This window comes from Pungitius pungitius, chromosome 2 (genome assembly GCF_949316345.1).
Source record: "Pungitius pungitius chromosome 2, fPunPun2.1, whole genome shotgun sequence".
Taxonomy (NCBI): domain Eukaryota; kingdom Metazoa; phylum Chordata; class Actinopteri; order Perciformes; family Gasterosteidae; genus Pungitius; species Pungitius pungitius.
The window spans coordinates 28,999,008-29,026,993 of NC_084901.1; the positions used below are offsets into that span (position 1 = coordinate 28,999,008).

A 27,986-nucleotide genomic window follows, 5' to 3' on the forward strand; every position below is an offset into this window, starting at 1 on the left:
TGCGTGTGTGCGTGTCTGTGCGGAGATGAGGGAGACTAAGATGTGCTTCTTGCTTATCACGAATCACATCGAGCTTTTCGCCAGCTGAGGGGGGATGCAGAACGGGGCAATTTGAGCCAGGATCAGCTGCCACAACTGCTGCTTTTTCTTTAAAAAAAATAAAAAGACAAGAACAAAAAAAGGCAAATTTATTTCATTGATATCATACATTTATTTGGTTCATTTTTTGGGGGGGACTATGACAGCCAGTGCATTTCGACTGCATTCCTGCTGCTGGCCAGGACTATGATTTATCAATGCTCTCAGCTTTGTTCTCATGACACACTTGCACTCATTCAGTCTCATCAAAACAGCAGAGAGCGGTGATTTGCCTTCAACTTCTTCGACGATTTCGTCCGCAGCAGGTACTTACTTAAGGTGAGTCTGTTTATTTATTTGGATATTTCTTCGTATACAAAATCCTCCTTCAGACACAAAGAAAAATCATTTATTTTATTATTAATTAACAGACGGGGAAAATGTGGACTCGGGGCTTGATCCCTCATGTTCTATTATAGCTCATTTTCTGCATTTAAAGATGTTGTTTGTTTTGGAATTGTCTAAATTGACGACGCACGGCTTCAAATCGTTGCACACCGACTTGATCCAGTAATGTGTGTGTGTGTGTGTGTGTGTGTGTGTAACCGTAATGTTCACTGAGTGGGAGCGTGGGACGTGAATACTAATTGGCTGCCAGTGTCCGTATCTCTGCTGCTTCTTCTCCTCCTCCTTCATCTAATTATTTATTTCATTTATTTCGCTCGCGTGTCGAAGGGGGATCCCCAGAAACAAGTGACGGATCGAATGAGTCCGCGGGTCACGTATGAGGTCTAAATTGAGCCCTCGTTCGTTGCAGCCTCCGTCGTGCTGAGTAGGCGTCGGGAGCCGCCATGTGGAGCAGAGAGAGCGCTCCTCTACTTCGCGCCTGCCTGCTGGCGCTCACGGCTCTGTGGAGGGCCAGGTGAGTCTTTCTGAACGGGAGACGCCTCGCAGCGGCCTTATGGTGGAGAGGCGGGGAGACTGGAGGTGTCCATTTATCAAGTATTTATTTCGTTTTTCACAACGGACTCATTATCAGCAGGAGGAGAGGCGGTTTGTCGGCCTGCAGTCTGATCATAAAAATAACCTGCGGGGCGTGTGGGTAATTACCTATAGCCCACTGCATGTGGTGTTCAATTTCTAATATCCCTAAAAAATCCATACTGTGTAATGGTTATTAGATATTACACATTTATTATCTGTAACTGCGTATTACCGGGATTTTTCTTTTTAATAGCCTATTAAGGATATTAGCCACACAACCGGTATATGAATCTTGAAGATTAACCTATGTTTAAAGGATAATGCATCTATCAATACATAGTATTGACAAAAATATATATGAAGCCTAACTACTTGAAATTCCAAGATCTTAAAGAAAAAAAGCATGTGTGAAACCTGCTTTGCACCTTCCTTTTTGCTACACCCACTGTTTGATCTGCGGACATCTCACATTATCACATGAGGTGTAAAGGTGTCTTTGGAGAGACAATTGGCAGTGACAGTTCAGGCCACTTGAGAGCTCACACTAGATGACAGTTGACAAAAGAATGAAACAAATGATGTCAGAGGCATGGGAGGCAATTTAAATAAAAAGCAGAAAATGGCCCACTGAGTGCCCTTTATTGTTCTTAAATTGTATCCATCTGTTCGACTGTTCTAGTCATTTTCCCGGAATACATTTTGTCACTTTAGTAAAAGCGCAGGTGTAAATAACACAAGTGATTAATTAGTGACTGAAACTCACTTTGCAACCATTTTAGCGATGGGTTATTGAAACATCTGTAGTTCTTGTATTTCAAACTTCTCACCCAACCCTCTGCAATGCAACTCAACTTTGTTATGCTGACTAACTAGTTATGCTAACTAACTAATTAGCATTAGCTAACTAGGACTAAGTCCTAAACCAGCCCTGAAAGCTAGTTAGCTAGTTCGACAGCTAACGTTAGCTCGCTAATGTTAACACAGAGAAACCGTATTACCTAAACATAGGTGAGTAAACCAATGTTTAGGGATAAATGTGAAGGTTTAAATTAGCATTCTCTCACACATGCTAATGCCAGTTTGATGCTAACGGCGCCACAACACAAAAAAACCCTGATATGCTGATATGGATGTAATATATAAGTGAACATAATATACTACAAATAAAATCATTAAATATTCCTCTTATTAGGTTTTAACCAAGGAGAAGGTTAGAACATTATAAGTAGGCTAAGTATATCTAGCACGTCCTCTGATGGTAATTAGAGCAATGTGTTCAAAACCATATTCAGATGTATACAATGATTATTATTGTATGGACATTCCTTGCTTATAGTGAAATATGCCTTTTAACCTGTGGCTTTTTCACCAGAGCAGAGCTTTCATCAGTGTTGAATATGTCAATCTTCAATGTAGAATCTGATCTGAATTCATTTACCATGGCTCTCGAGCTCTGATTACATTTGCATATTCCGTTGTGTTTTGGCTCCAAGATCAGATGGCTCACAAACGTTCTGCTTTGAACTGGGTCATCCATGTGGATGAGGAACACTGTGTGTGTTTGTGTGTGTGCGTCTGTGTGGGCAAGTATGAAGTGTCTGCCAGATAATGACGACCCCCTTTTCCCTGATACATTCAGCCTGGTGAAAAGCACAATTATGAGTTTAAATACACTGAAAATGTAATCAAATGTAATCCTGTGTAAGTGTCCCTTTGGTGGTCATGCTGTTATTGTGTATCTGTCTGTTAGGTCAATGAATGCCGATGCCACATCGGATGCCTTTAATACCAACATCACCCTGTTCACACGCATCCTGGACAGGTTGTTGGATGGATATGACAACCGTCTACGGCCAGGCTTTGGTGGTAAGGAAATTATCTAATATGCATGAAGGCACAGAACTTCTGCATTTTTTACATGATACTATCTAACTTTTACGCTCCCATTTAATATGAAACATCACATTTGTTTCGTTTTTTTAACGCTTGATTGCTCGTGTGGATTGAGAACACTTCATTTAACATCAGATTTGTAGTACTGAGGACCTTTTGAAACAATCACTTCAAGAATCAACTGAAAAACACACTCATTGCACCAAACAATCAGGTTACGTGAAATCACTTCACTTCCTGACTGCATCCTCGCTGACACGTACAAATCCAGCTGAATATGTCAGATAATGGAGGAAATAAAGAGTGGGTTGAGTGTCATGGTTGTAATGCTGGTTGGGCTGTAGGCACATGGTGGAAATGATGTCAAAATGCAAAGATGTTGGAACAACGTGGATCCTTCTAACATCCATCGCTACATTTCAGTTTGGAAATTTCATTTTGATTGAAATGTAGCAAGAATGTAGCAAGTCATTTTGTAATGACCAGAAATGATCACACTTGTGGAAATATATAATATTTGAAGATGGTTCAGGAGATGTTCGCACTTTCAAGTGTACAGCGTGAAAGTCGTAGGTTGTCAGTCACTATATACATATACGTTATATATACGTTAATCTAATAAAAATCTGCTACATTCCAAATGGTGAAACCTGACTGACTTAATATGATGCTATCTAACCTTTGCTCTCCCATTTATTATTTTTTTAAAGGGTTGATTGCTCATGTGGAGCGACACCACTTATATTTACTTATACTTATAGATAGGAATCATGACGTCTCTTGCCGTCTCAGTGTGCCTCTCCATCATCCTCAATGCTTGGTCTCCTCACCCCAAAGCTGAACTCCTCCCTCGGGATTTGTTGCCATTTAAGTTCCCGCGGCCATCGTCCCAGTCCAGGAGCTGCCATATGGGGAGCAGACTTCCTTTGGCTTGGCAGCGCTCAGCCTGTACAGCTGGACCTAAAGTGATGGTGCTGCAAGCTTATTCACTGTGGAGCAGATGACGTGTTTGGCCTATTACAACACCATGGCTCACTATCCTACTTTAAGATCTTGAATGCTCTCATTTCTTGCCAACTTCGAGCAAATATACACTTCATACTTCACCCAGATAATGTAAACAATAGTATATTTTATATTTCTGTTTTTAACATTTTTAGTTTGGTCCTAGCTTCTTTTTTTAAAATAATAATTGTAGTCAATCATACACTTGATCATACGATTCGATCATTGAAACTATATTGATTTGCACTGCATTGAGTAATGTTTCCACTCCAACACAGGACACTGGAGAATTTATAGTTTCAAAGGTAGACGTAGGGAAGATCTGAAATAAAAGATATTCATAAAACATTAAAGGAAAAGCTTTCCTTATGTCTTGCAGTACCACAAGTACATCCACTTTTACTGTGGGCCCCAGCTGGAGCAAACCTTGTAACACCCGAGGTGTTAGCACGCTGTAACCCAGTAGTGTACACGAGTGCTACATCGAGGAGGGCGGAATTCTGTCCAAGAACTAGAAAGGGACATCAGATGGAGCTTTACACATTGTAGACACGTTAGATCTTTCTGTCTCATCTGTAAGGGAAAAAAACATGTTAGCGCTTCGCTGATTCTTAGTTTACAACACGTTCATCACAGCTGCATGAGCGTGTTCCTCTGAGGCCAACATGATGTTCTGGGAATCAGAGTCCGTTTTCATGGTTTATGTAGGAGGCTAGAAAAAAAGTAAAATAGCTAATACGTAAAGTAGTACTGTGCTGGAATTTAAATTGTAATAATAAATTCAACAGTACTAATATATAAACAAAAGTGTAATAAACTTTGGTTTGCAAACACAAATAAGGTGTTTGTTAACAGCAGTGTTTCCTATACACAGTGAGTCATCTTCTATAGAGCGCCGTGGGGGAGCTGGAGTCAATCCCAGATAGCATCGGGCAGGGTAAACCCTGGACCCCCATTCACACACCTACCGCCAATTTAGAGTCACCAATTAACCTGGACCGCATTTAGAGTGGTCTGCTCCGGCTTCCTGTAAATCTCAACTTAAACTTAATTAAATAAAAAATCTGAAAGTGTTTATAATCAAATCAAAAATAAAACCTAAGCTACACAGCAAATTTCAGAGAGTTAAATTGACTGTATGAGATTCCATTGTAACTCTAAGCTGGTGTTTATATTGTCCCACTTCAACACTTTTGCCTAACAAAATTAACTCTAAGGATTTTGCTGTGTATTTGCCACTGCCAGGGAATTAAATAACTGTATTAACCACCACCCCCTTGACAACCTAAACAAATAAAATATAAAAAGGAAGCTACATTCTACTCCCAGGGCATTTATGTTTTATCTAGTTTGTTATTGAAAAACATCCTCCACAATCATAAAACGTTTATAAATCTGTTTCAGCATAAACGTCTGTTTTCAGTAGGTATTTGTTATACTGAAGATGAACTTTTCTACATAGATGTTCAAAATGGATTGGGAGGAGCGCAATCATGTGTCTCTACCAATGAGAGCATTTGGGGGGCGGGCCTAAGACTGCTGCAGCGGCCCAACCAAAACAAATGAGAAACGTAGAGAACTCTTACGTGAACATTTAAATCTCTTCAAGACGGCGGCGTTCTAAAGGGGCACCTGCTACTTAACATTATTGATAGATAGATTATTGATAGATAGACTGTTCATGCTGCTCCCTGCTGAAATAACCTTTATAATGCTATGATCGTGCAGCGTAATTTGTTTATCTAGAACAATCTACATAAAACTTTAACACCCTGGAAGTGGCAAATAGCTTGGGTTTTCTATTTGATTTGGTTATATATAGGCATCTATAAAGGCATCTATGTATAGTGATATGTATGTATCTTTGAATATTTCATTGTTTATTTGCACCACATTGCCGACATACATACAAAGTCCTCTGACACACTGCCGCTCTCGTTACATGTCTCTGGACAGAATAACAGAAACACCTGTGTAATGTAATGCAATGAATCCTCCATAACAAAACCACAAACTGCACCCTAAAAATAACCCTTACAACCTCTGAGACACAGTTTGAGGCTTAATGAAATCAGTTGCCGGGCTGTTGGTATAAATTGCATTAGATGCATTAGTTATTGTTCGAGGTTTTGTTTGAGACTTGCAACATTTAAACCTATCAAGTGAGCCCTTGGCTTTGTCATGTTGCAGCGGGCAAGAGACATTTTTCACATCCCACCGATAATCAAATGGCGAAGATGAAGAAGATGAATCTAGGGCAGAGGTTTTTCAGGATGAACCCACATGTCCCCTTGGGGCTACTAGAAGGTTTCAGCAGCAAAAGAGAAAAAAACAAACAGCTGTAATTGTTTCAGCCACGAACACATTTCTGTGTGGGTTTAGGCTTCATGTTCATGTTTGAATGTATTCAAAGAAAATACAATCTAACCCCAGCTGGTTGACCAGGTCCATTCCCTGCAGGAACAACCCCCCCCCCCTCCCACACACTATTTCCCCTTTCAATATAGACCCTATAATGTAACCACTGTGGACACTTGGGCCCTAACTGGTTTAATCCAGCATTTCTCTACTTGTCATCTGTTTCACGTGTTAAGGCAATTCTGAGCTCTTTTAAAATGCAGCAATTGGTTTCTGTCACTTTCCCTGAAATCAAATCTACAGAGAGTGAATGCACGAAGCACAGTTGCTCCCACATTATCATCAGTGTGACTGAGAGGGAGCTCACTTCTGTTCATATTCACACTTCTGTTACTTATTTGTTTTTCGCCCCCAAAAAAGCTAATCTAGCTACGCCTTCACCTTTAGAGCTATACGTTATCTCTCAGCTGTAAAGCAAAATTTTTATGACAAAACTTACGCTACTAACACAACAAAAAAAAACTGCTGTTGTAGGTTAAGGGTTACTTCTACAACAAGGGCTGACAAATATAAAGATTCAAGTAAAAGACAAACTGTTAAGCCTAGAAAGTGTTTTTTTTCCCAAAAACATCCCAAACTATCTAAAGACTGATGTAATTGAGACACATGTCTAATATTCACTGTGACGCTAATATAGCGATCTTCTGAGTTCTTGCTATTGTGCTGTTGTTGGGTTTGATTTGATGGAACAATTATGCTGTTTGCACAGTGTGAAGGATGTGATGCTTTATGGTTCAATTGGTGGATTCTTTGATCTATGATCTTGGTGTTAGGATCACTATTATTATTATTATTTTTAGTCAGGCCAGTAAAAATCTACAGATCCCCATCCATATTAGGTCTGCTTTATGTACTATGTATTGCTTTATCTCCCTGCACACGGACGAGGGGTAAAATGGCGTTTGCAACGCGGTGCACTGTCCCCTAACACAGACAGTTTGTCCTGACCTATGAAACATGGTTCAACGGGTCCATCTGTCTGATATAAGATAGGAAAAGCACATGTTTTATAACTGCTGCTACGGAATAAATGAACTTTAGTCATTGTCCTTGTTCCTGTAAATAAGCGTCCTGAAGTCCTCCGGCATTAAACGCACTCTGGATGTTTTTAAACAGTAAACAGAGATTTGTCCCTGAGGGCTGTGCTTTCATAGGTTTGCTACCGTGAGGATGCAGCATTAGTACATATATGGTTAGATTTGCTTTGTAAATGGACTGAAGCTGTCGTGTGATGGTGGATTTTTTTCTCTACAGACCTGTTTACTCTTTTCTGTGTGTGTGTGTGTGTGTGTGTACACTTGTACAGAGTGGTGGTTCTTGTGCCGCTGCACACATCTACGGGCGGAGGCATGATGCTTTCAGGTCATCCTATCGGGCCATTCTAGTGAACTCAATATCTGAGGAACGCACGGGAAGATTTTTTTTTCAAACGGCAACTTTGAATGATGGAAATGCTCAAATTTTGGTCTCACAAAACTTGATAGATGCACACCATTGGTTTATAGGGTAAAATGATAAATTGACATTTTGGACAGACAATGGATGTGAAGTGCGCCGTGACTGGTTGGCGGAGGTATAAATTCAAGGTGCGAGGTAGTAGTTCTAGTTTAGGCCTGCTGTGATACACCAAAAAAGGTTGATAGGAAATTGAATTATTTAACATATAAAATAGGGCTGTCAAAAATAGCGCGTTAACGGCGTTAATTAGCTGTTTGTTGTTAATTACGTCAATTTTTTTGACGCATTTCACGCATGCGCAATGTGACAAATTATTCAGGTCAGTAAAGTGCCTCTTCCTCTAGGGAATGCACTTCATCCTATACAACACATTACTGCCACCTGCAGGCATATGTCACGCCGTCAGGTTCAGCAAGTCGTTTGCGCCAGAGACCCGCACCCCCCCCCCCTCGTTCTCGCGCAGCAGAACAGAGAAAAACAAAAGCTCCGCCCAGCAGAGCTTTGCTAAGAAAAAAAAAAAGAGCAGCGCTGAGGTAAAGGAAAGACCATCGGAGAGACCGTAATACTGTTCTGAAACATGCGGAGGAAGAGAAGCCAATGCGATCTAAATCCTCCCAGGTATGGGAATATTTCACACTGAAATGGGGGGTGCTGGCGGATTTCTTTGCAGCGCCAGTCGGCGGGTGGTGCAGCAATATTGTTGTTCGGGTGGAAATCGGGAAAAAGGTCGGTCCGGGAGATTTTCGGGAGGGGCTTTGAAACATCGGGAGGGTTGACATGTCTGGTCATGTCTGGTCATCGCAGCCCTCAGGAGCACAAACTCACAGCAGAGTGGGATAAACTGCAGAGGCTCAAGACCCTTCTAGAGCCATGCAGTCTGTAACTGATCATAATAACATTGCTTTGATTATTTTCTGAAATGAATTAAAAAATCAAATATCAATAACATGTATTTATGTAAAAAATAATAATAATGATAATAATGATAATTATGTATCTGTGTCCTGTTATTTATCTTTAGTATGCATTTCAGAAAGAAAAAATGGTTAGGATTCAGGTGTGATTAATCATGATTAATCCACTGAAAATTCTAATTAATTTGATTAAAATTTTTAATCATTTGACAGCCCTAATATAAAAGTATCGGGCTATATTAACTGTTTGAAAGCACATTCATAAAGAACAACTATGAACCCACATTTCCAAGCAATGGCTGTTCAGGGGAATACATTTAGTTTTTAAGTGATTATATAATAATATTAACAAACATTTAAATAAACGATAAATATTTCATAGGAGAAAGAGGTCAGATCTTACTTTGATATGTTGAATAAATAGAAAACAACAAACCTATACAAGGAAAACATTAAAAAACAAAATAGTTGAGTGTCTAAAAATGACACGTGATGATAATTTGGTCAAAACGCAAAATTAAATAACAGCCCATGTCAGAAAAGGTAAAACCACAGGACTAAAAGACTAAACGAGTCTTTCTTTTTAACATTGATTTTATAGTTTCTTTGAACTAAGCATTAAAGGTAAAGGTTTTCATTGAAAACCTTTACTTGTGTGTGTTAGACTATGTAAAACATGCATACAATGACTGACCATGGTCATGGCACTAAGCATTGTATCTTCACAAGTGTCACACTCGGGCTGGGGCAGGATGCAGTGAGGACTCAGGCGCAGAGTTTCTCGATCCAAAGTGCTCTTTATTTTCAAACTAAGACGTGCTCCAATGACGAGGGACATATAGACAATGACGCGACAAAGGACAACAGGCACACAGGGCTTAAATACACAAGGGAGGTGCAGGTGATTGGACACAGGTGGAGACAATCACGCATTCACAAGACAAGGCAGGAAGTGAAGTTAACCCAGGACCACAAGAGACATGAAACTTCAAACTAAAACAGGAAGCGAGGCCCAACCGTGACAACAAGGTTGCAGTCTCTTGGATAGTGAACAGAGATTAAGTACTACTAAGGCCAATATTCAAGAAAAAGGCAACACATAAATGTCAAGGACCATTGCAGTGAACAGAGAGAAGTTCATGGTAGTAAGTTACAGCTCGTTAATAAAACATTTTCTTTTTTTTTACAAGAAGAAGACGCAGTGCAGTACAACCTTTGCTGTCAAAGGTTTTTTTTTTTTTTTTTTACAGAGGCGGCGTTTCACTTGTGGCTCCACAAAGAACATTTTTCTTACAAATAAATCCTGCTAATGGTAGCCTCTGTGAGCCATAGTAAAAACCTGATCATTTTAAATCAGCCTGGTGCATCATAAAGGCCTGGTTTACATAAATAAATGCATCCAGCCCCATGTCTCGCTAAATGTATTGAACCTATTAACCTGCCTCTTCCATTTGACTTACGTTACATTATAAATAAGAAAGCATTTTTCATGGGTGACATCTCCTGTTTGACTTGAATGGCAGTTCGCAAACGAGAGCACTTTGCCGAGGAGTAACGATCCCTCGGATTGTTCGCCAGACGCTGTTTGCATGGTGGTGCAGAGACGCACGTGAAAGCTTTTTGAATTGGCCGCGCATGAGAGACGGAGCTTCAGTAAATGTTGAAGAGACAGAGAATGGACCCGATGCGGCACTATGAATGCACGTAGTAGGCGTAAGCGTACGAGAGCTTGGCGTCAGCGTGAACCTGTTCGTAGCTTCGGCCTTGGTGCCTCACTGAATGTGATCCGACAAAGAGCTGCCGTTCAATTCACGTGTAGGTGAACCGAGTCCGTACAAAAAGCATCTGATAAGGCCCCCCCCCCCCTCCACTGTGGATTTATCCACATCGGTTTGCAAAGGATGCTCAAAATTGGGGTTTCTCACCTGTCACCAACGGGTCAAAGCACACCAGAGATTCTCTCAGCAGTGATTGGCGCCATATTTCTGTGAAACTACAGCAGCAAACAGACGTTGAGCAGCTACTTTGTCAAATATATAAAGAATGAAGTCAAAAACGGCAAGCAAGCGGTTTTCCGACACAATCCAGTCGAATCACTTGCCGAGGAGTCTGAGGTGTACAGCGTGGCACCAGCTTCTTGCTCCATTATTTGCTCCACTATTGATCCTGAATAATGTCTGTGTCTTTCCTCCAAGGCTCTGTTTTCAATGAGCAACGTCTGTCAGCGCTATTGTCGGCAAATACAAACGCATTCTCTTCACAATAAAAGCCTTCTTGTGGCTTTGGTGAGAAGCAGCCGCATAAGGGAATGTTGCGTTCTCATTAACGGTAACTTCCCACATCTCTAATGAGCTTGTAGGACGATGAAGTCAGTGCATTGGAGGTGATGGAGGTGAAGATTTAAATGAATTCCCATTACAAGACATTAAATGAGAGTTGCACAATAAATGGTAGACGGTGGAAATTTGGATTGATTTTGTTCAAATGTCATAGATGATGTTATTAAACTAAATTGCTTTATGAAGCTCATCATAGCCGTTAGGGCCTTTTCCAATGCCAGGCATACCGTAACACAAGCCAGGGTCACCAACTAGAAAATAAAAAGTTCCGCTTACGTACCAGAAATAAACCGTACTGAACTCCTTACCTAGCCACAAAACAAGGATGTTAAAACAAAGAGAACCCCTGCAAGACGTGCTCAAAGTATATCTCAGCCTCACAGGACAGAGCACCCACAGCAAACCAAAAGAGAGGAGAAGAGGCTTGTGAGCGGCCGATGGCAAACATATTCTCCACTTTAATGCCTTAAACCTGTGCAGCATTATAACCCCTTTGTTGTGTTGATGCCTCTTATTGTTTTTATTATGCAGACAGGATAACTGAGGTGAAGACAGACATCTACGTCACCAGCTTCGGACCAGTTTCAGACACAGACATGGTGAGAACATTTATTTATTGTGTTGAATTATTCGCCCACATTTTTACTGCTGAAATGACAGACACAACACTGCAACAACACGGCCCCAGAGGACGGCCTTGTTCTTTGGTACCGATACAGCCTTCCCTCCTTTCACATGTGCCTCATGTCCTTCCCTCTCCCCACACACGCACACAGCACTGAAGTGGGATGATTTGTCCACACTATGGCGCGATGTCTATTCATCTGACCATTTTGAAATGGTTATGTTTTTGTTATTCAATCACTCCTTTGTTTATCCGGGGCTTTCCTGTTTATCATTCTGAAACATGCGCCCACCCGCACGTCATATCGTCAGCGTCCCTTCTGTTGTCGAAGACCCATTTTCCAAGTGATTGATCTATGGGTTTAGTGGCTATGATGCTGGAGTTCAATGCCGTGGCCTCTGGAAGATGCGTAAACTAGAAGGCGCTCGGCTCAGCATACAACGCCACTTACATGCGGAACAGCTCTCCGACACAATTTAATATTGTTAAAAGGGTGAAAATGATCTCACAGAGTAAATCTCACATCCAGATCACCACCCTCATCCAATGGACTATATTTTTATATATTGGCTCCCTCCACTACACTTTAGCCAAATCGTTCCTGAAATCACTTTTTCAAACCTCTCATAGACGAAGAAATGGACAGAAGTCATCGCTGATTAATGTATCTACAGCAAGTAAATCTTATCACCCAGGAAGTATACCTGAATGACTGAATTAAAAATGAAAACTGATTATGATTGTACAGGCTTTAAAAGTAAAATATTATTCATTCCTAAATAGCATCAATGTTAGGGTATGGGAATATATGGATTTACTGTATCTTCTGCCAGGGCCTGAAATTTGTTTTCCTTTGATTTATGAGGAACCGTAGAGCAGCTCAGCTGATTGCTAAGGTGGCTTGCTTCATAAGATTTATATGGTCTGGAGGTCTACTGCAGCCAAAGCAGGGAAATGAAAGATGTTTATTTACTTTCAAATCTACCATATTAGCATCAAACAAGCAATGCAGCCAAACAAAGTGGTCAAAGCTAAAATTAGAGAAGGAGGAAGTGCTACACAAGAACTTAATGGTAATTCACTTTGTACATTAACGGAGCAAGAATCCCAAGACGGGAGTCCAGAGATGTTTTAAGTGTCTCTCAATACTTTACGACTTCCACATGGTAATGCAGAGGAAATACACATTCATGGGCAGGTCCCAGATAATAGAGTTTAAAAACCAACGTAATTTCCTAAAACATCTGAACAGTTCTGACAAGGAAAGTAGCACATTTGTTGGGGGACCGCTTTTATTCACCGATCAATGACCATTTGTTTAGAATGATAAGCAACGTCATACTTTAGCAACACAGACAATACGTAGAATTCGTTCTGTTGTTGACTACTTGTGCATTGGGAGATTATTTGTGATATTTTATGCGCATTCATTTCACTTCAAATAAAACGTTTCAATCACCCGTTGGCTTGCTCACACGTGTTTGATCACCTGACTGCTCATACCTGCTCTCTTGATCGATGTTTATAAGCAATATAACCCTGTTCCCGCATTCCAGGTGCTTTTATGAGTTAAAATTCATCACCCATTATACTAGAGATGGCCGAAAAAGCAAGAAACAATTTGTGGTAAACCTTCCCTGTGATGGTGTCAGCAGACACGGTCTCAGTGTCCCACCATATACATTCTTTTGTGACAGGAAAAAGACTCTGCAGCAGTTTGTTTCACTCTCACGCTCACATGCACTCACTCGCTCTCACACGCGCACACACTTCACAGGGCTTTCTGCCCTGAACCTTTTCTGGCCTTGGAGCCAGCTTGGGATAAAAAAAAACAGCGGCTGAGAGAGCTGAGAGGAACTCAGGGAGGTCGAAAACTCACCCGACGGAGAGAGCTTTGACAAATGGATGGAGCCAACCGGCGCACCGGTTTGAAAGTCGCAGGTGAAGTCAGTCGTGAAGAGCTGCTGCTTGTAGGCTCTTGATGAAACAGGGCAGCGCAAAGTGCCCATTTGGTTTATTTAGCTTCTTTTTTTTTTCAGGCGGAAACAGGACTCATTTTCATATAGTGCAAATTTGAAGCGTAAAAATAAAGTAATAACACAGTTTGATTATTTATTCATGTATACCTCCTCTGCCCACAGGAATACACCATAGACGTTTTCTTCCGGCAAAGCTGGAAGGATGAGAGGTTGAAATTTCACGGGCCGATGAATATTCTGCCCCTCAATAACTTGATGGCCAGTAAAATCTGGACTCCGGACACCTTCTTCCACAATGGGAAAAAGTCTGTGGCTCACAACATGACCATGCCTAATAAGCTGCTGAGGATCAAAGATGATGGGACTTTGCTGTACACTATGAGGTAATCCAAGTCCACCTAGCGTGTCTAAAGAGAGAGTCGCAAAGTTCTATTTGTGTTTAGCGCGCACAGATGGATTTAAAGCAACAGTGCAGCATTCTGGGTAATATGCGCTTTTTTTGCCAAGACTTAGATAAGCAGAGCGACAACAACCTCCTTTCTGTACGCTAAAGATGGACCTACTAGCAGCCCACTAGAGATTTAATCCCCTGTAAAACCACAATATGGTATTTTCATACTTTTGGGTTAAACAAAAAAGGCACAACATGTTAATAACAGAGCGGTAGTGGTCGCAGGATGATTTTTTTCTAGCTATTGTGTGGACAAAGTCAGTCTCGCTGTTTACTGCCTATTTCTGTCCCAGAGGAGAGGCCACTTGCTGTAGCGTAATATTTAGCGTACAGACATGAGATTTGTATTAAATCTTGCAGCTAAGTTCTCTCTCTTACTTGGTCCCGTTCTAGAATACTAAAGCTCACTTTAAAGCGCTACAATGGCAATGTTTAAATCAATTATTCATGCATTCTTTTTTATGCAACTTCTTCTAAACTTTTGGTCAACAAGCTTTTCAAGAAAATCAATCTGAATGAAAAAAAGATTCCAAATTTTTGTAATTTTCACAGGGACAGTTGAATAATTGCATAGTAGCATAGTAGCTGCATACAATGATGTTTCTTAGGAAAGAGCTTACCCGGTCTTTGCAGCACTGTGTTTACTTTCGCTCTGCCTTTGCAGTTAAGACAAATGATTTTAGTTTCAAGGCATCACAGATAGGAGGTGTCTAGAATAGTGCATGAGGCTTTTTTTATTTCTCTCTTCATTTATTTTGTTTTAGAACGTGCCTAAATCTTTGCTATTTACTTTCCATGCATTTGCCAAGTCTCCTTAATGTTCTGTGAATTGGATGCAGGTTAACTGTGCATGCAGAGTGCCCAATGCATCTGGAGGATTTCCCCATGGACTTTCATTCCTGTCCTCTAAAATTTGGCAGCTGTGAGTAACTCTGATGATGATAGCGCCTGAGGGACCTATAAGTAAAATGCAATATTCTTTATTTCCTTTTTACCCCCTTCTCACTAGTTCTTTGGCAAAGGCCTAAAAACCAAACTGCTCGTTCTGTTTGAATAAAACATGCAGCAATTCAATAGATGTTTGTAGAATTACTGACAGATAAATGACTGATTGAAATGTCACTGGGAAATATGGGGAAACTGACTATTATCTCATCCTAATATTTTATTTTGTAAATTTCAAATTGATTGTAATCCAAATTTTGCTTTACATTTAGACAAAGAGTTTTGGCTTCATGGTGCTTTTAATATTTTGATAAAAACAAAGCATGTTTTTATCCGCCCCAGTACATGGTGGGTCATGCCTGAATGCCTTGAATTCTCACATTAATTCAATACATTGTTAATAAATGTATGTGATGGCTTATAGCATTTTACATGAAACGTATTTATTGCAACAACACAGCATCTGCAGCATGACATATTGTTTAAAAATATGCTTTCTTCCTCTTTCTTTATATTTCTTTATTTATATGCTAGCAGACTGGCTTTAAAATATCCTATTCAATGTAAGCTGTGACTGAAAAGGGCAAATGTCACTGTGCATCAATTGCTTGTTGGCGTTTTATGAATTCCATCGTCAGCCACTGAGAGATTTTTTTCTCCTCTCTGCAGCATTCTCTCTTTTTAGAAACCCACCTTTAAGCACTATGTAGTCAGGGCTATTCATTTGGGTCACTGAAGTCATTTCTATAAAAATCATCAATAACAGGAACTTCCCCAGATTTATCCCCTATGAGTTCATTGTCTTCTTGTTTGCTGTATTTTTTTTTTTTTTTTTAGATGCGTACACAATTTCAGAAGTGACTTACGCTTGGACTCGAAATGCCTCTGATTCTGTGGAGGTGGAAGGAGAAAGCTCCCGCCTGAACCAGTACGACCTGCTCGGACAAACGGTCGGACAAGAAACTATCATATCGAGTACAGGTAAGCTGGTGTGGAGGGAAATTAAATCCACCCCATCACTCCTCCACCTTCCACTGACCTCCATCCCGTGTGGTGGATGTTCCTCCAAACCTCTCAAAAATAGCAAAGAGACCAGATCAAATTCTTTGTTAATAAAGCCACTCCACTAGCAGAATGTGGATATTCAATACATTATAATATGACACCGTGTAACACAAACCTATTTAACCACAACTCTAACGTGAAAACCTGAAAGCTTTGAACTTCTTTTTTTGTCTGAAACACAAATATCATAAACATAAACATAAATATATATATGAAAAGGTTTGAATGTGAAAACTGTGAGGATCACGCGCTTGTTTGGGTGGATGTTGAACTTGGCCAACATGTTGCGGTAGGCCGCCGTGGCTCGCTCTAAAAACGCGTACGTTTCTTGTTCTTTTTTAAAATTCCCTTTATTTGACCTAAAAAATGCAGAGAAACATTTGTTCGAGCTTCCTCTGCGTGACAGACATTGGACTAAACAGGGAGTCACGCATCTTGAATGGCCTACAGTGTTCTACAGTATATTTCATTAATCTGCATTTAGCTTTGCCCGGAGACCAGGCGAACAACAGGTGAGCTGCTGCCTGGACAGGACTTTCCACTTTTATGAACCTTAGGAGAACAAAGATGAGCAGGCATTCCAAAGCAGTGCAGTTTCTTTGGAGGCATTTTAAATTAATTATATATTTTTTAAAAGAACAGATGACGGATACTGATGCAGAATTAGACATGAGGGAGCGCATTTCTCCGTTGTCGCTGTCAGAGTCACTAGCAGAGACGCTCCGGGAGGAAAGAAAAGCTGCTGTGTTCTTCTGTGATTTGAGTGTCTTCCGTTTGTGCCCAAAGACACAGCAATGTCTCACAAATGTGCGGTGATGCGCAAAATGACAAAGAAAATCTATGTTCTGGGGCCAGGAAGTGGATAACTCAGTGTGCATTGAAAACGTGGCATTTCACTCAAACGGACCTGCAGGAGACGTTAGCAAGGGAATCCATCAGGGACGAGCTCATTAGTGAGCAGGATGATTAACTCTGGTTACGTCCGGAGTTGTAAAACACTGACAAATTTAAAGACGGATGCGACGCATCTCGCTCACAAAAGGGTGAAAGTTCTTTAAGTTTGCTGAAGAATAAAATAAAATAGTAACAGCAAGCTGCATTCTGCAGCCCACTTGCATTGCTGGAAAAATGACTAGGAGACTAAATTGTATTTTATATATGTTGTGTCGCTATAGCAACACATGGTTTTGCATTTCCCAGTGAAGGCAGCGTAACAGAGATACACTGAATTCGGTTTGGATGGTGGACTCGTCCTCTCTCTTCATTTACCTCAGTGACTCAAACATTATTTTTCATGGAATTTACCCTTAAAAAAAGAATAATCAAATGGTTTCTGGAGGTTGTTGAACCCTATCTAGGTTAAGTGCTGTGTGTTGTATAAAGGGCAGACTGGCTGCCAGGCATAGAAACAGTGACTAAAGGGAAGGGCTTAGCGAGGCGCTCCAGTCTTCCTCCTTCAAGTCTCCTCGTCCATGTGAAAAAACATCTTTACACAGCAACCAAATCCACTGCTCGTGTTGTGTCAAGGTCTGTACATAATATAAAATACTTTCAGCAAGCACATTGTACACAAAGTGAATACAGGAAACAACAAACACAAATTACATTGAATAATATGCTTTAATTATAATTAGTGCTCAAAATAGAACACACTTTTCATGCAAACACACAAGCATCAATGCCAAGAAGCAGGGCCAGAACAGAAGAGTGTGCACACACGAGTCTATGGGTAGGATGCTTCCTTCCCTTCGTGTCCTAGAGGCTCAGCTAGAGTCCTCGGTAGCATTCAGCAACACTGGAAAAGTGCTGAGTGCTGCGGTATCCAACTTTGGTCAACTTTGTGAAGGCAGAAGTGATAGTTCTGAGTAGACTCAAAGGATCCTCTAATGAGATGCTCTCATTCCTCATCTAAGCTTAAATCTGCTTTAACTATCGTGTCACGTAGTGAATCGAAATGGAAATACAAGTTGACTCTGCAACAGGGTGGTCACGGGTCTTAGGAATTAACGTTGTGAATGTAGTTTAGTTCCAGATCTTTTATGTACTCTTTGCATTTTTCAGAAGAAAGGATACTTGTACCTCATCAGCCTTCTACCTGTCAATCACATGAATCCCGCTGAGATGGTTGAAGCTCATACCTGTGACCAGCGGCCACTAGTAGACATTGCTTCACATTTTCCCAAGAAGAATTAAAAAATAGTCTTCCTGGAATGGTAAAACAGAGAAGGCCTCTGTGAGCCTCAAAACCCGTCAAGACATAATTTCTTAAAATATGCTAACAGTAATGGTAATTGACCCACTGCAGCATTTTACACAGCTTGGAACAATGATGCCATTTAAGTCTATTAATAAGTGGCGTTGATGAGTGGTTGAAGACCTGAAAGCAAGTACATTGAAGATCTAATTTTAGAAATACTACTGATGATAAAAGAAGCTTCTGAGATACAGTTCTAGTGGGATGCTGAATCCTAATGGTGAGAAACATGCAGTCGTGCTATATTTACCAACACACCCATGTCTTTTTGCACATTTGAGCTGGTTTTGTTTAACTAACGCCTGCCTAACATCACCGCGGGCCATCTTTCAAATGTTAATGTTTGAAATGCGTCGTGAATACCGACAGGCTTGTCAGTCTGTGTGTGAAAATCCGCTCGCAGAAACATCAAGCCTGCGTTGGAAACAAGGTCACTGACGCAATCGCGTGCAGTAAATGAGCCCCGACACTCGAAACCCCCCTCCGTTCTGGGGTGGAAATGAGAACAATGAGTATCATGGGTGGGACCATAAAGAGCAAAGACTTTGACGGTCGTGGAAAGAGTTAGAAGAAGTTTGCAAAGTATGTAACGTCGCCAGGGGGGGGGGGGGGGGGGCGGCTTGGTCTTTATGTGTCTCACCATGCCCGTCGCTCTCCTTCCTCACGAGCCTCTTGTGCTGTTTAGGCCCAAGCTACCAAGAGGTGTCGTTGGAAGCACGAAAAAGTGGCAAATCCACACCTGCTGTCCCTCTCGACTGCGATCGAGACGCGTGAAAACAGCGCAGCGTGGATGGGAACGGGTTCATCCCATTTCACCCTCGCGTGGGGGAAAAAACGCTTCGACCGCAGAAGAACCGACCAGCGCGCCCCCACTACCCCCCTATAGGCTTCAATCACCAGTATGGAGTACTTCCCCAGTGACTGGGATCCACTGTCAGGGGAATCCCTGCTTCCCTCTCACCGAGTTCGAGTATCCTTCCACGCTCTAAATGCTCCTATCGAGGTTAAGTGGCGTGCGCTGCCTCGGTAGAAGGCAGGACGCCTCCCTGCCCGGGACTCTTTCTCCTGTTCAACTAGTCACTCCGCATTATCTGATTGGCTGCCTTGAAATTAATTATTCATCACTAGTGTGTCAGTGTTTGGTGTAGCGTACTTGCAAACTAGGTCATTTGGCACGAGCGAGTGTGCTCTCGGGCTTTGTGGGGGACGGACATCTTGCACAAACCCCCGAACATGCCGACACACTGTAGCAAAAGTCCCAGCACTCCGCCATACGTGCACGTGCCACATGGCCGCGTTGAACTTGTTACTTTAAAAGCACTCACTGCGCCAGTTTCCATGAAATCAAAATGTTTTGTTTGCTGTTGAAAACATCTTTGGTGTAATTTATTATACATGAAAACAAATCAGGACGGAATGTGGTAATTCTGTTCTATACACAATAGATAGTCAATGAAGCCCCCCCCCAAAATGTTCTTTAGCCCCCCAAAAATAATTTGGCAATATTATATCCAAATATCAAAACATTTTAAATGTTTATTTTGGTGATGCCATTAAATGAAATTATGGTTTCTCACGCAGACACTTTATTTATAACTCGAACACCACACATGTGCGTGCGTTCTGGTTTGTAACATACTGTATATTCATATATGCAAAAATGACCTTCACCCATTCTAAGGATTAATAATGAATGCATATCTCACTAATCCTCATCTTTAGTAGTCCAATTTTAAATCTCTGCTGTGTCTCTTTAAGCTATAGGCTTCCTAAAAAGGCCTGCACTGTAAGTACACCCGTCCCTTTGGATCACTTGGGGTTGTTACTTCATACAGAATACAGACAGGAGTCCACTCATTTCTAAGTCCTCTCTGAGTGATACCTCTCAACAAGCGCCCTGTAGCCATCTCCCGTGTGAGAGCCTGCCCGGGGTCTCCTGAGGGAAACGAGGGCTTGCCTCGCCGTCAGCAGGGGACATTGATCTGTGGGGGGGGGGGGGGGGGGGGGACGGGACGCCACACGATAATCACCTTCATGTGATAATCTTATAATGGCCCTGGCCCTCGGTGGAGCGATCGCAGGCTCCGCCGGAGAGAAGTGAGCCGCCTTGCTTTCTTGAGCTTCCTCCTCTTCCCCCCCATCGCCGACACAGGCGTCGGAGCTGCCATGCAAATTAAATTACAGATGGTATAGAGCTCCACGGGGTACTGAGAGAATCCCAGTACCTTTGTGTGTGTGTGTGTGTGTGTGTGCGTGCGTGGTGAATGGAGAGAGAGAAAGAGAATTAGTCCTTATAGCTACAGAGGAGTAAAGTATTTGGGGATAATTTCTTGGAATTGACACCACCCAACACACACACACACACACACAAACACCTTTCCCAATGCTGAAAGGGACTTTCCTCTTGCCAAGTGGCAGCGTGTATCAAGGCCTTCATTTCAGGATCGCAGCAAATGAGCTATGTTTCTCTGTTCCGTTGCCATGGAGAACACATCTTTCTCTCTTCATGGCTAATCTTGGCCTCTCTTTGAGATATCTTCCATTTGGAAAGGCCCGCCTGCTGCGGCAGCACTGGCACTGTTTCTGGGTCTCGTCAGCTATTAGGCTCTGCTCAGCGGCGAGGACATCACACTACCTACTTCTCTGTAGACGGAGGGATTAGTTGATCAAATATGAACCGTTACAAGCTGAGCTCCGGCTCCGGCCTTCTCCACAAGATTCACTTAAACATGTAATATTCTTCGGTCCAATACAGAAGAATCATCATAAAAGCCAGCTTCCTGTGCAGTGGGGGATTGATATTGTTAGGTGTTATGTTGCAATGTAATCGTTTAAGCAAAATTAAATTCTTCTTCATCAGGTGCATGTAATCTGTTTTACTCCTCAAAAGAACATCCATGACCATTAAACACAGCTTCCAGTTGCAAGCATGCCAAAAAGGAATTGAAGCCATCTGGCGTAGACTGAGCCGAGATCACTGTGTTGATGATTGTTTTCATCAAAAGAAATAATGAAGTTATTAGATGGACTCCAACACCGTCTAATACATGTCGGTAAGAAAGGCTTCTCGTCCCCACAGGTGAATACAAGGTGATGACAGCTCATTTCCACCTGAAGAGGAAGATCGGCTACTTTGTCATCCAGACGTACCTGCCGTGCATCATGACAGTCATTCTCTCCCAAGTGTCTTTCTGGTTGAATAGAGAATCGGTGCCGGCGAGAACCGTGTTCGGTAAGTCTCTGCCTGCGTGGCTGCCCGCACCACCTGTCATACAAAGGCCAGACGGACAGCAGTCTGGCATTTTGTGTAATTAAGTATCTCGCACACGTGAGGATTCTGCTCCAGTTAAGTCAAATTTCCGTCCGTCAGCCCCCTGGCGACTGAACCCGGCCGTGGGAGGGAAAGGTGCTGACAAAGGGTGTAAATGGGAGGAAACAGGACAAAGAGGACAGAGGCGATAACTCTCACAGGGTGATGCTGGACTTGTCTGTAAGCCCAGTGGGACTGATACCAGTAGCTCGCAGACAGAAACCCAGGTCCAGAAGTTGAGGGTGTCCACAGGCCCAAGACAGCAAACCCGCAGAGCATTTAAAGCATTACTGAAGGTCAGCGGTTTTTAGGGCAAAGTAGGCTGACTTTATAGCGTGAAGACACAAAGGGACAGTCATGACTCTTATTCTGTAAAGGGCAGTTTTTACAGTGTCAAACATAAACATTTGTTATATAAAGCCGTTTCTTCATCATCAAAATAAATTTGGGCATCTGCAGGTGTAACCACTGTCCTCACCATGACCACGCTGAGCATAAGCGCCAGAAACTCCCTCCCCAAGGTCGCCTACGCCACCGCCATGGACTGGTTCATCGCCGTCTGCTACGCCTTCGTCTTCTCCGCCCTGATCGAGTTCGCCACCGTCAACTACTTCACCAAGCGCGGCTGGTCCTGGGACGGGAAGAGCATCGTGACTGAAAAGGTGACAAACATATCACTGGAGAACATTAAGGAAATGAGATTGTACAGATCAAGTTAGACTCCAGGTGACTAACAGATACTTGTAAGTACTCACCTGGGGGCGGAGTGGGGGAGATTATCCTGCGTACCAGCTAGCCTTAAATAACCTTAAAAAGCCTTAATTAACCTAATTTATGTGTTGGAACCAAACATACAATGTGCTGGATAGCGCACACTTAAAACACTCAAAGTGTATTTTCCGGTGGACAAAGGTGGATAAAGGTAATTGCCAGTGATAATGAGGACAATAACATGAATAGAGTATTTAGCATAATTTAGCAGTCAACAAAAAATACCCCCCCCTCTCTCACCCCCTCTCCTTTCATTTACCAAACTAAATTGCAGACAATAACAATAATTCATCCTCATTGCTATACCCGACACCACGTGACTCAATTAGCGTGAATAACCCCAAAAGAATGTACAAAAATGTCACAAACGATCGGTGACTGCTACTTCAAAGATATATATGCAAAATTCATGAACCTAACAGAATTTCAAAAATAAGTTCGAAACAGTTGTTTATCATGCAGTACTCAACTTTAAACTGCAGTACTGCACGTTATTGATATGTTCACCATGGGGCTGGGAATACATACAAACACACTCCCTTATTTTAATCGTTCTGAAGACCCTGTGTGGTCATCGATGACCTACTGCATCTGTGGCCACACGGATTCTCCGTGCTTTATTCAACCCAAACAAAGCAGTGTGACTGTGTGAGAATCGGTCAAGCGGTCAAGTCTCAAATATCCCGTGGATACCGCCCATTGCTTTTGTTTAAGTCATGGCTCGCCGTGTTCTCCACAGAAAAAAGAGAGGGCGTCTGTCGCCAAGAAGAACAACGCCTACGCCGTAGCGGTGGCCAACTACGCGCCGAACATCACCAAAGACTCCGGCACGCTGCCGACCATCGCCAAAGGCGGAGCTGTGGATGCCAACAAGCACCGGGCGGACGGCAAGGTCCCCGACAGCAAGAAGACGTTCAACAGCGTGAGCAAAATTGACAGGATGTCAAGGATTTTGTTTCCGGTTCTCTTTGGCAGCTTCAACCTGGTCTACTGGGCCACCTACTTAAGCAGAGAACCTGTTATAAAGAACATGGTCCCTTCCACTTAGAGGCCAGCTTCGACGGGTTCTGGTCCAGGGACTAAGAGATGAACCAAATACCTCCAGCAGCTCTGCACGCATACCTTTGCAGAATGAAGTCCTGGATTGCAGTGTGATCCTCTATCTCCGCCTGTTTTCTACACCGTCTGCAGCACTTTTGAAAAGGCCGGCTTTTGTAAATGTGTATGTATCTTTATATTCATGGTGACATACGTGATTACTTTCATTAGAGTGCATATTTCCTTGACGGTTCGTTTTGAGTTACACTATGGGGCCACTGTACATAGAAATCCAATGAAGAGCAAACACATGAACACGAACATACACATTTATTTAGGATTATTTCTAAATGTGTTGAATTGTTCAGGGAACGCCTGACACTCCAGGCACTGTTGCTGTGTAAACGTTGTTTTCTTGTCTTTGACTGCAGATATGGGGCTGCAATCACACTGACCTCAAGAATTATTAAAACACTCCAAGCCCCCAAAAAATGAAAGATGGGAAGCTGCAACATTAGTGTGCTTGTGCATTAAATACTGTATAGTGCTGATTTAAGTTATTTACATTACACTGATGGAAGAAGCTGAACTCCAGAAGATGCACACAGTGTGTGTCGAGGTAAAAGTCTTGCAGTTATGTCACAAATGCTTCATTTACTCAAACGCTCAGAAATTGGTTTACATCACAACATATGAAGAAGCTGATATTCAGAATTGAATCTTTCTTTTGGGAAAATATCAACTCACTATTTTCACTGTTAAAAGCAATTTAACATTTCAAAATGGAGGTTTCATTTCTGACCTGTAGAGGCGCTAAACTCAGAGACACACGGCCCCAACTAAACATTGTCTGGTATAGTTTTTGCCCACCGTATTAGCAAACAAAGTGCCTATTTACGCCAACGACAGACAGTAGCAGCATTATCATCACATTGGACGGTGTTTCCCCTTTTACAAACGTGCTCGCTCATCCGTTAGCTCTGTTTTGGTCTCCACCAACTCCTGAGTTCAGCCTTTTAGATGTTTCTTCACCAGCTTGCTCATTTGCTTGCCTAGCTTAATCTCAGTCTGCCACCCGGCACAGTACAGTGCAGACGGTTTGAACGATGTGCTGTAGTGCGCCACGAGGGGCTGATAAAGCAATCGAGCAGCAAAGCTAGGTGACTTTTTTGTGTCTGTACGTCATTACGGGGGACACATTTCATAGTAGCATTAACATATACGGATTAGGGATTTTTTTTAATTTTTATGATTTGGCCTATTAATAATACAAGCACAGTAAACGGAATACGTCTCTGAAAATTAAACTAAATTCAGAGATTGCAAAGTTTGAAGCAAAGCAGGAGCAATTTGCTGAATAATCACACTAATAGGAATATCTTTTTATCATTGTGTCTTTTTTTTCTATTCTGCACATTTTTTATTTCATCAAGATTAACTAAACAATGCATTCATATGCCAATGACTGGTTTAAATCCTCTCGGCTACACACGTTTCCATTGGCCCCCCCTGTGATGCTGGAGGTAGACTGGAGCGCCATGGCAGAACTAATCAGCACGTCTGCCATTACACATTTTTAGGTTCTTCACATCCAGTCTCTGGCTCCACATTTAAACACATTTAACGATCCCACGAGCTATATTGAACCAATTACAGACATGAGAGGGATAGGCCTGCGAACACAGGGCCTGTCTGCGCCAGCATGAACCGCGTGAATCATGTGTGGATGATGGTCACATTCCTCTGCCAGCAATTCTTCTGTGTAACAAGCCTGAAGTAAAAAAAACACCCAGCCAGGATTTGGGACTGATTTATTCTTTTTTTTATTAATATCATGAAATTGTAGCTTCAACTCATGTTTGTGTGCAGATTGACTGCTGATTTACACAAAACCTTTAGAGCAGCTCAGAAGCCATATACAGTCATCATGTGATCCACTGCCCTCCGCATCAATACAACAGACAGCCGGTGATTCTACTTCATGAGCATATGTTGTGTTGTATGAGTCTATTTTGAAGACAGACCATGTTCAGCCCCATATCAGTAGCCATATACGGTTTGATACTGTGTTATACCTTTATTCAAAGGGTATGGTTTGCTTCACATTGATAGTTTAACTTAATTTCACTGTTGAATCAAACTTTGCATGAAGATACTTTCTTCTTTTTTTTTACAAATTATGTTGTCGGGCATCAATTAGTTTTTACATTTTTTTTAAACATTCTGATAGAAGTCTAAAACATTCCAGATAAAGTGATTGTTCACAAGGTGAATGCCTGATTCAGTGCACAGTTTCTAATAAAAAACACATATCATTTCAATTATTTAGATCTTCTTTGTGCCATGCCTTTAAACCGGAGACTGACCGAGGCCACATTTCCTGATGTGATATTTGAGAGTTTTTAAAAACACACTGACCAATATCTGTTATATATTTAAATGCGCGTTTGAATCCAATTGTCTCTGGTAAGTTAATAGCTGACACATAAGCCTACAGTTGAATGGGGTAAACATGCTAACTAATAGAAACTTTGCAATTGTTTTCTTACATGAAGACAACAACTTGGCAGACACTGTGTTATAAGATTTGTGTTGATTAGCATACATTTCCTACTAATCAAAAAATTGAATAAAGTCGGGATCAAAATTCATCACATTATAGAGTCAAAGGTTTTACAGAGTGACTTCTGAATATGTGTTTGTATCACTTGATGAATCAGACAATACATTCCTTTGTAGGAATAAAAGGTTGTATGAATTAATATTATGTGAACAACCCCCCCGCATAAAAACCGTGTATAGGTAGTGCTGCTGAAGTAACTGATGGGAATCATTTTTAAAGAAACGTATAGTAACATTCCGTGCCCTTTGGAGGAAACTGCAGTTGACAAAAGCGGGCATGGAACCCAGCTTCTCCTTGAAATACAGATAAGCCCATAAATTCCCAACAGATCCCAGTCCCATCGTGTGGGACCGTGAGCGCGTGACAGCTCGCGCGCCTCTTCTTCGTGGGAAGGATGCTGTCAGGCGATGCCCCGAGGCTGCCAGGGACCATAAAGCTCCAGCAGCCCCATCGCCTCCATCCACAGCCGGAAAAACCCGGTTCATCCGGAGCTCAGAGGCCGTGTGGCCTCAATCTGTAACACTGATGGAATGTGTGGTGTCTGGCGAGCGCTACTCACGTGCACGTCTGGAGAAAATGCGTAATTTAAGATCTTTCACAATCTATTCAATGTCACATAGCATTGAGGTTGAGTTCAAACCTTAACGGTGGATTTGTGAGGAGAACATGCAAACGGTTTCATGCTTTCATCTGAGATCGAAATTAGATGTATTTGACTGCAGAGGAAAACGGCCGAAGTAATTACGCATGGAACAGCTGTGCCAAACCATGAATGTGCAATCCATATTCATAATTTGGACCACAGTCTTATCTTAGGGAACTCGAACTCTTGAACGTTGTGCGGAATAAGCAAAAGCAGTCAAAGAGACGTTATTGAAATGACATTGTTCAGCTTAAATGTAACACCATTGAAAAAGGCCACAAAAGACGCCACACCAAAGCAAATACACACAGTGAAATGGGGCTGATGCTGCCATGGCAACACAGCAGCCGTGGCCTAATGTGGTGAGCTATGACTGAGAGAAGGACTACAAGTGAGAAAAGAGACAAGAGACACTCTTTTCCTCAAACCTGCCAATAAAAACCAATAAATATGAATGTATGAGTGTGTGTGTGTGTGTGTGTGTGTGTGTGTAAGAGAGAAGATGGAGTCATTTCAAAATCAAGTCCTATTATTAGCTCCTCCTGTAGTTGTCAAAACATCTAACAAAAAGAAAAAGTGTCCTTTGATAGATCTCATTCTGATGATTTTGAGGCGTACTATAAATTACTTGATTTCTCTGCCTTTTTGAAAATGACATCGGAATTAGACTTGAATTGTTCATTACCCAGAAAGGTCTAAATTCATTCAGACCCAACACACCTTTTCAAATGCCATAGCAGGAAAATCACAGGTGTAGTAACATTTTTTTCAGTTAGAACCTGGGATTTTCCTGTGGTTGGAAAAGGTTTAGATATAAATAACCGACTATTAAACCATTTTGAAAGCTATTTGTGATAATAGGGGCTTATCCACATGCCTCTCGTTAACGAATAGCTTGGAGTCACAGAGCTGAGCTACTGAGCCAAGCACAGGTCATTTCACAGCTCTCCCTGCTGTTTTCAACACTTTGAGATTTCCTCAGAGTTTAAATCTCCAAGCTGATCTTGGACACATTTTTTGGTTATCGAAATAAAAATGTTTTATTATGAGGATGATTCATATTATAACTAATATTTATATTATATAATACATTATAATAGAATAACTAATATTCTGTTCTTTTGATTATGTTTAATTTGTTTCACATGTTATAACACACTTGTTTATACTGCATCAACATGAAGCAGTCTTTT

At 41.7% G+C, this 27,986-nt stretch overlaps 1 protein-coding gene across 2 annotated transcripts; it reads left to right on the plus strand.

Annotated features, from left to right (window-relative positions):
* On the plus strand, window positions 1–26,196 carry LOC119210759 (gamma-aminobutyric acid receptor subunit alpha-2-like). Of its 2 annotated transcripts, none has more exons than XM_037461094.2 (10): window positions 1–417; window positions 814–1,000; window positions 2,813–2,928; window positions 11,621–11,688; window positions 13,856–14,076; window positions 14,984–15,066; window positions 15,927–16,070; window positions 21,488–21,640; window positions 22,178–22,380; window positions 23,229–26,196. In XM_037461094.2, the coding sequence occupies exons 2-10, from the start codon at window positions 930–932 to the stop codon at window positions 23,535–23,537; spliced, it is 1,368 nt and encodes a 455-aa protein (XP_037316991.1). In that variant the 5' UTR covers window positions 1–417; window positions 814–929; the 3' UTR covers window positions 23,538–26,196. The 2 variants fall into 2 exon arrangements, with proteins under 2 accessions (XP_037316991.1, XP_037316990.1); XM_037461093.2 differs by having other exon boundaries at window positions 896–1,000.
* Window positions 26,197–27,986: the final 1,790 nt, after the last annotated feature.

Coding starts and splice junctions, on each gene's coding strand:
- LOC119210759 (XM_037461094.2), top strand. CDS start 930: ATGTGGAGCAGAGAGAGCGCTCCTCTACTTCGCGCCTGCCTGCTGGCG. Junction 14,077..14,983: donor ACTTTGCTGTACACTATGAG/GTAATCCAAGTC, acceptor AATTGGATGCAG/GTTAACTGTGCATGCAGAGT. Junction 21,641..22,177: donor GCCGGCGAGAACCGTGTTCG/GTAAGTCTCTGC, acceptor GGGCATCTGCAG/GTGTAACCACTGTCCTCACC.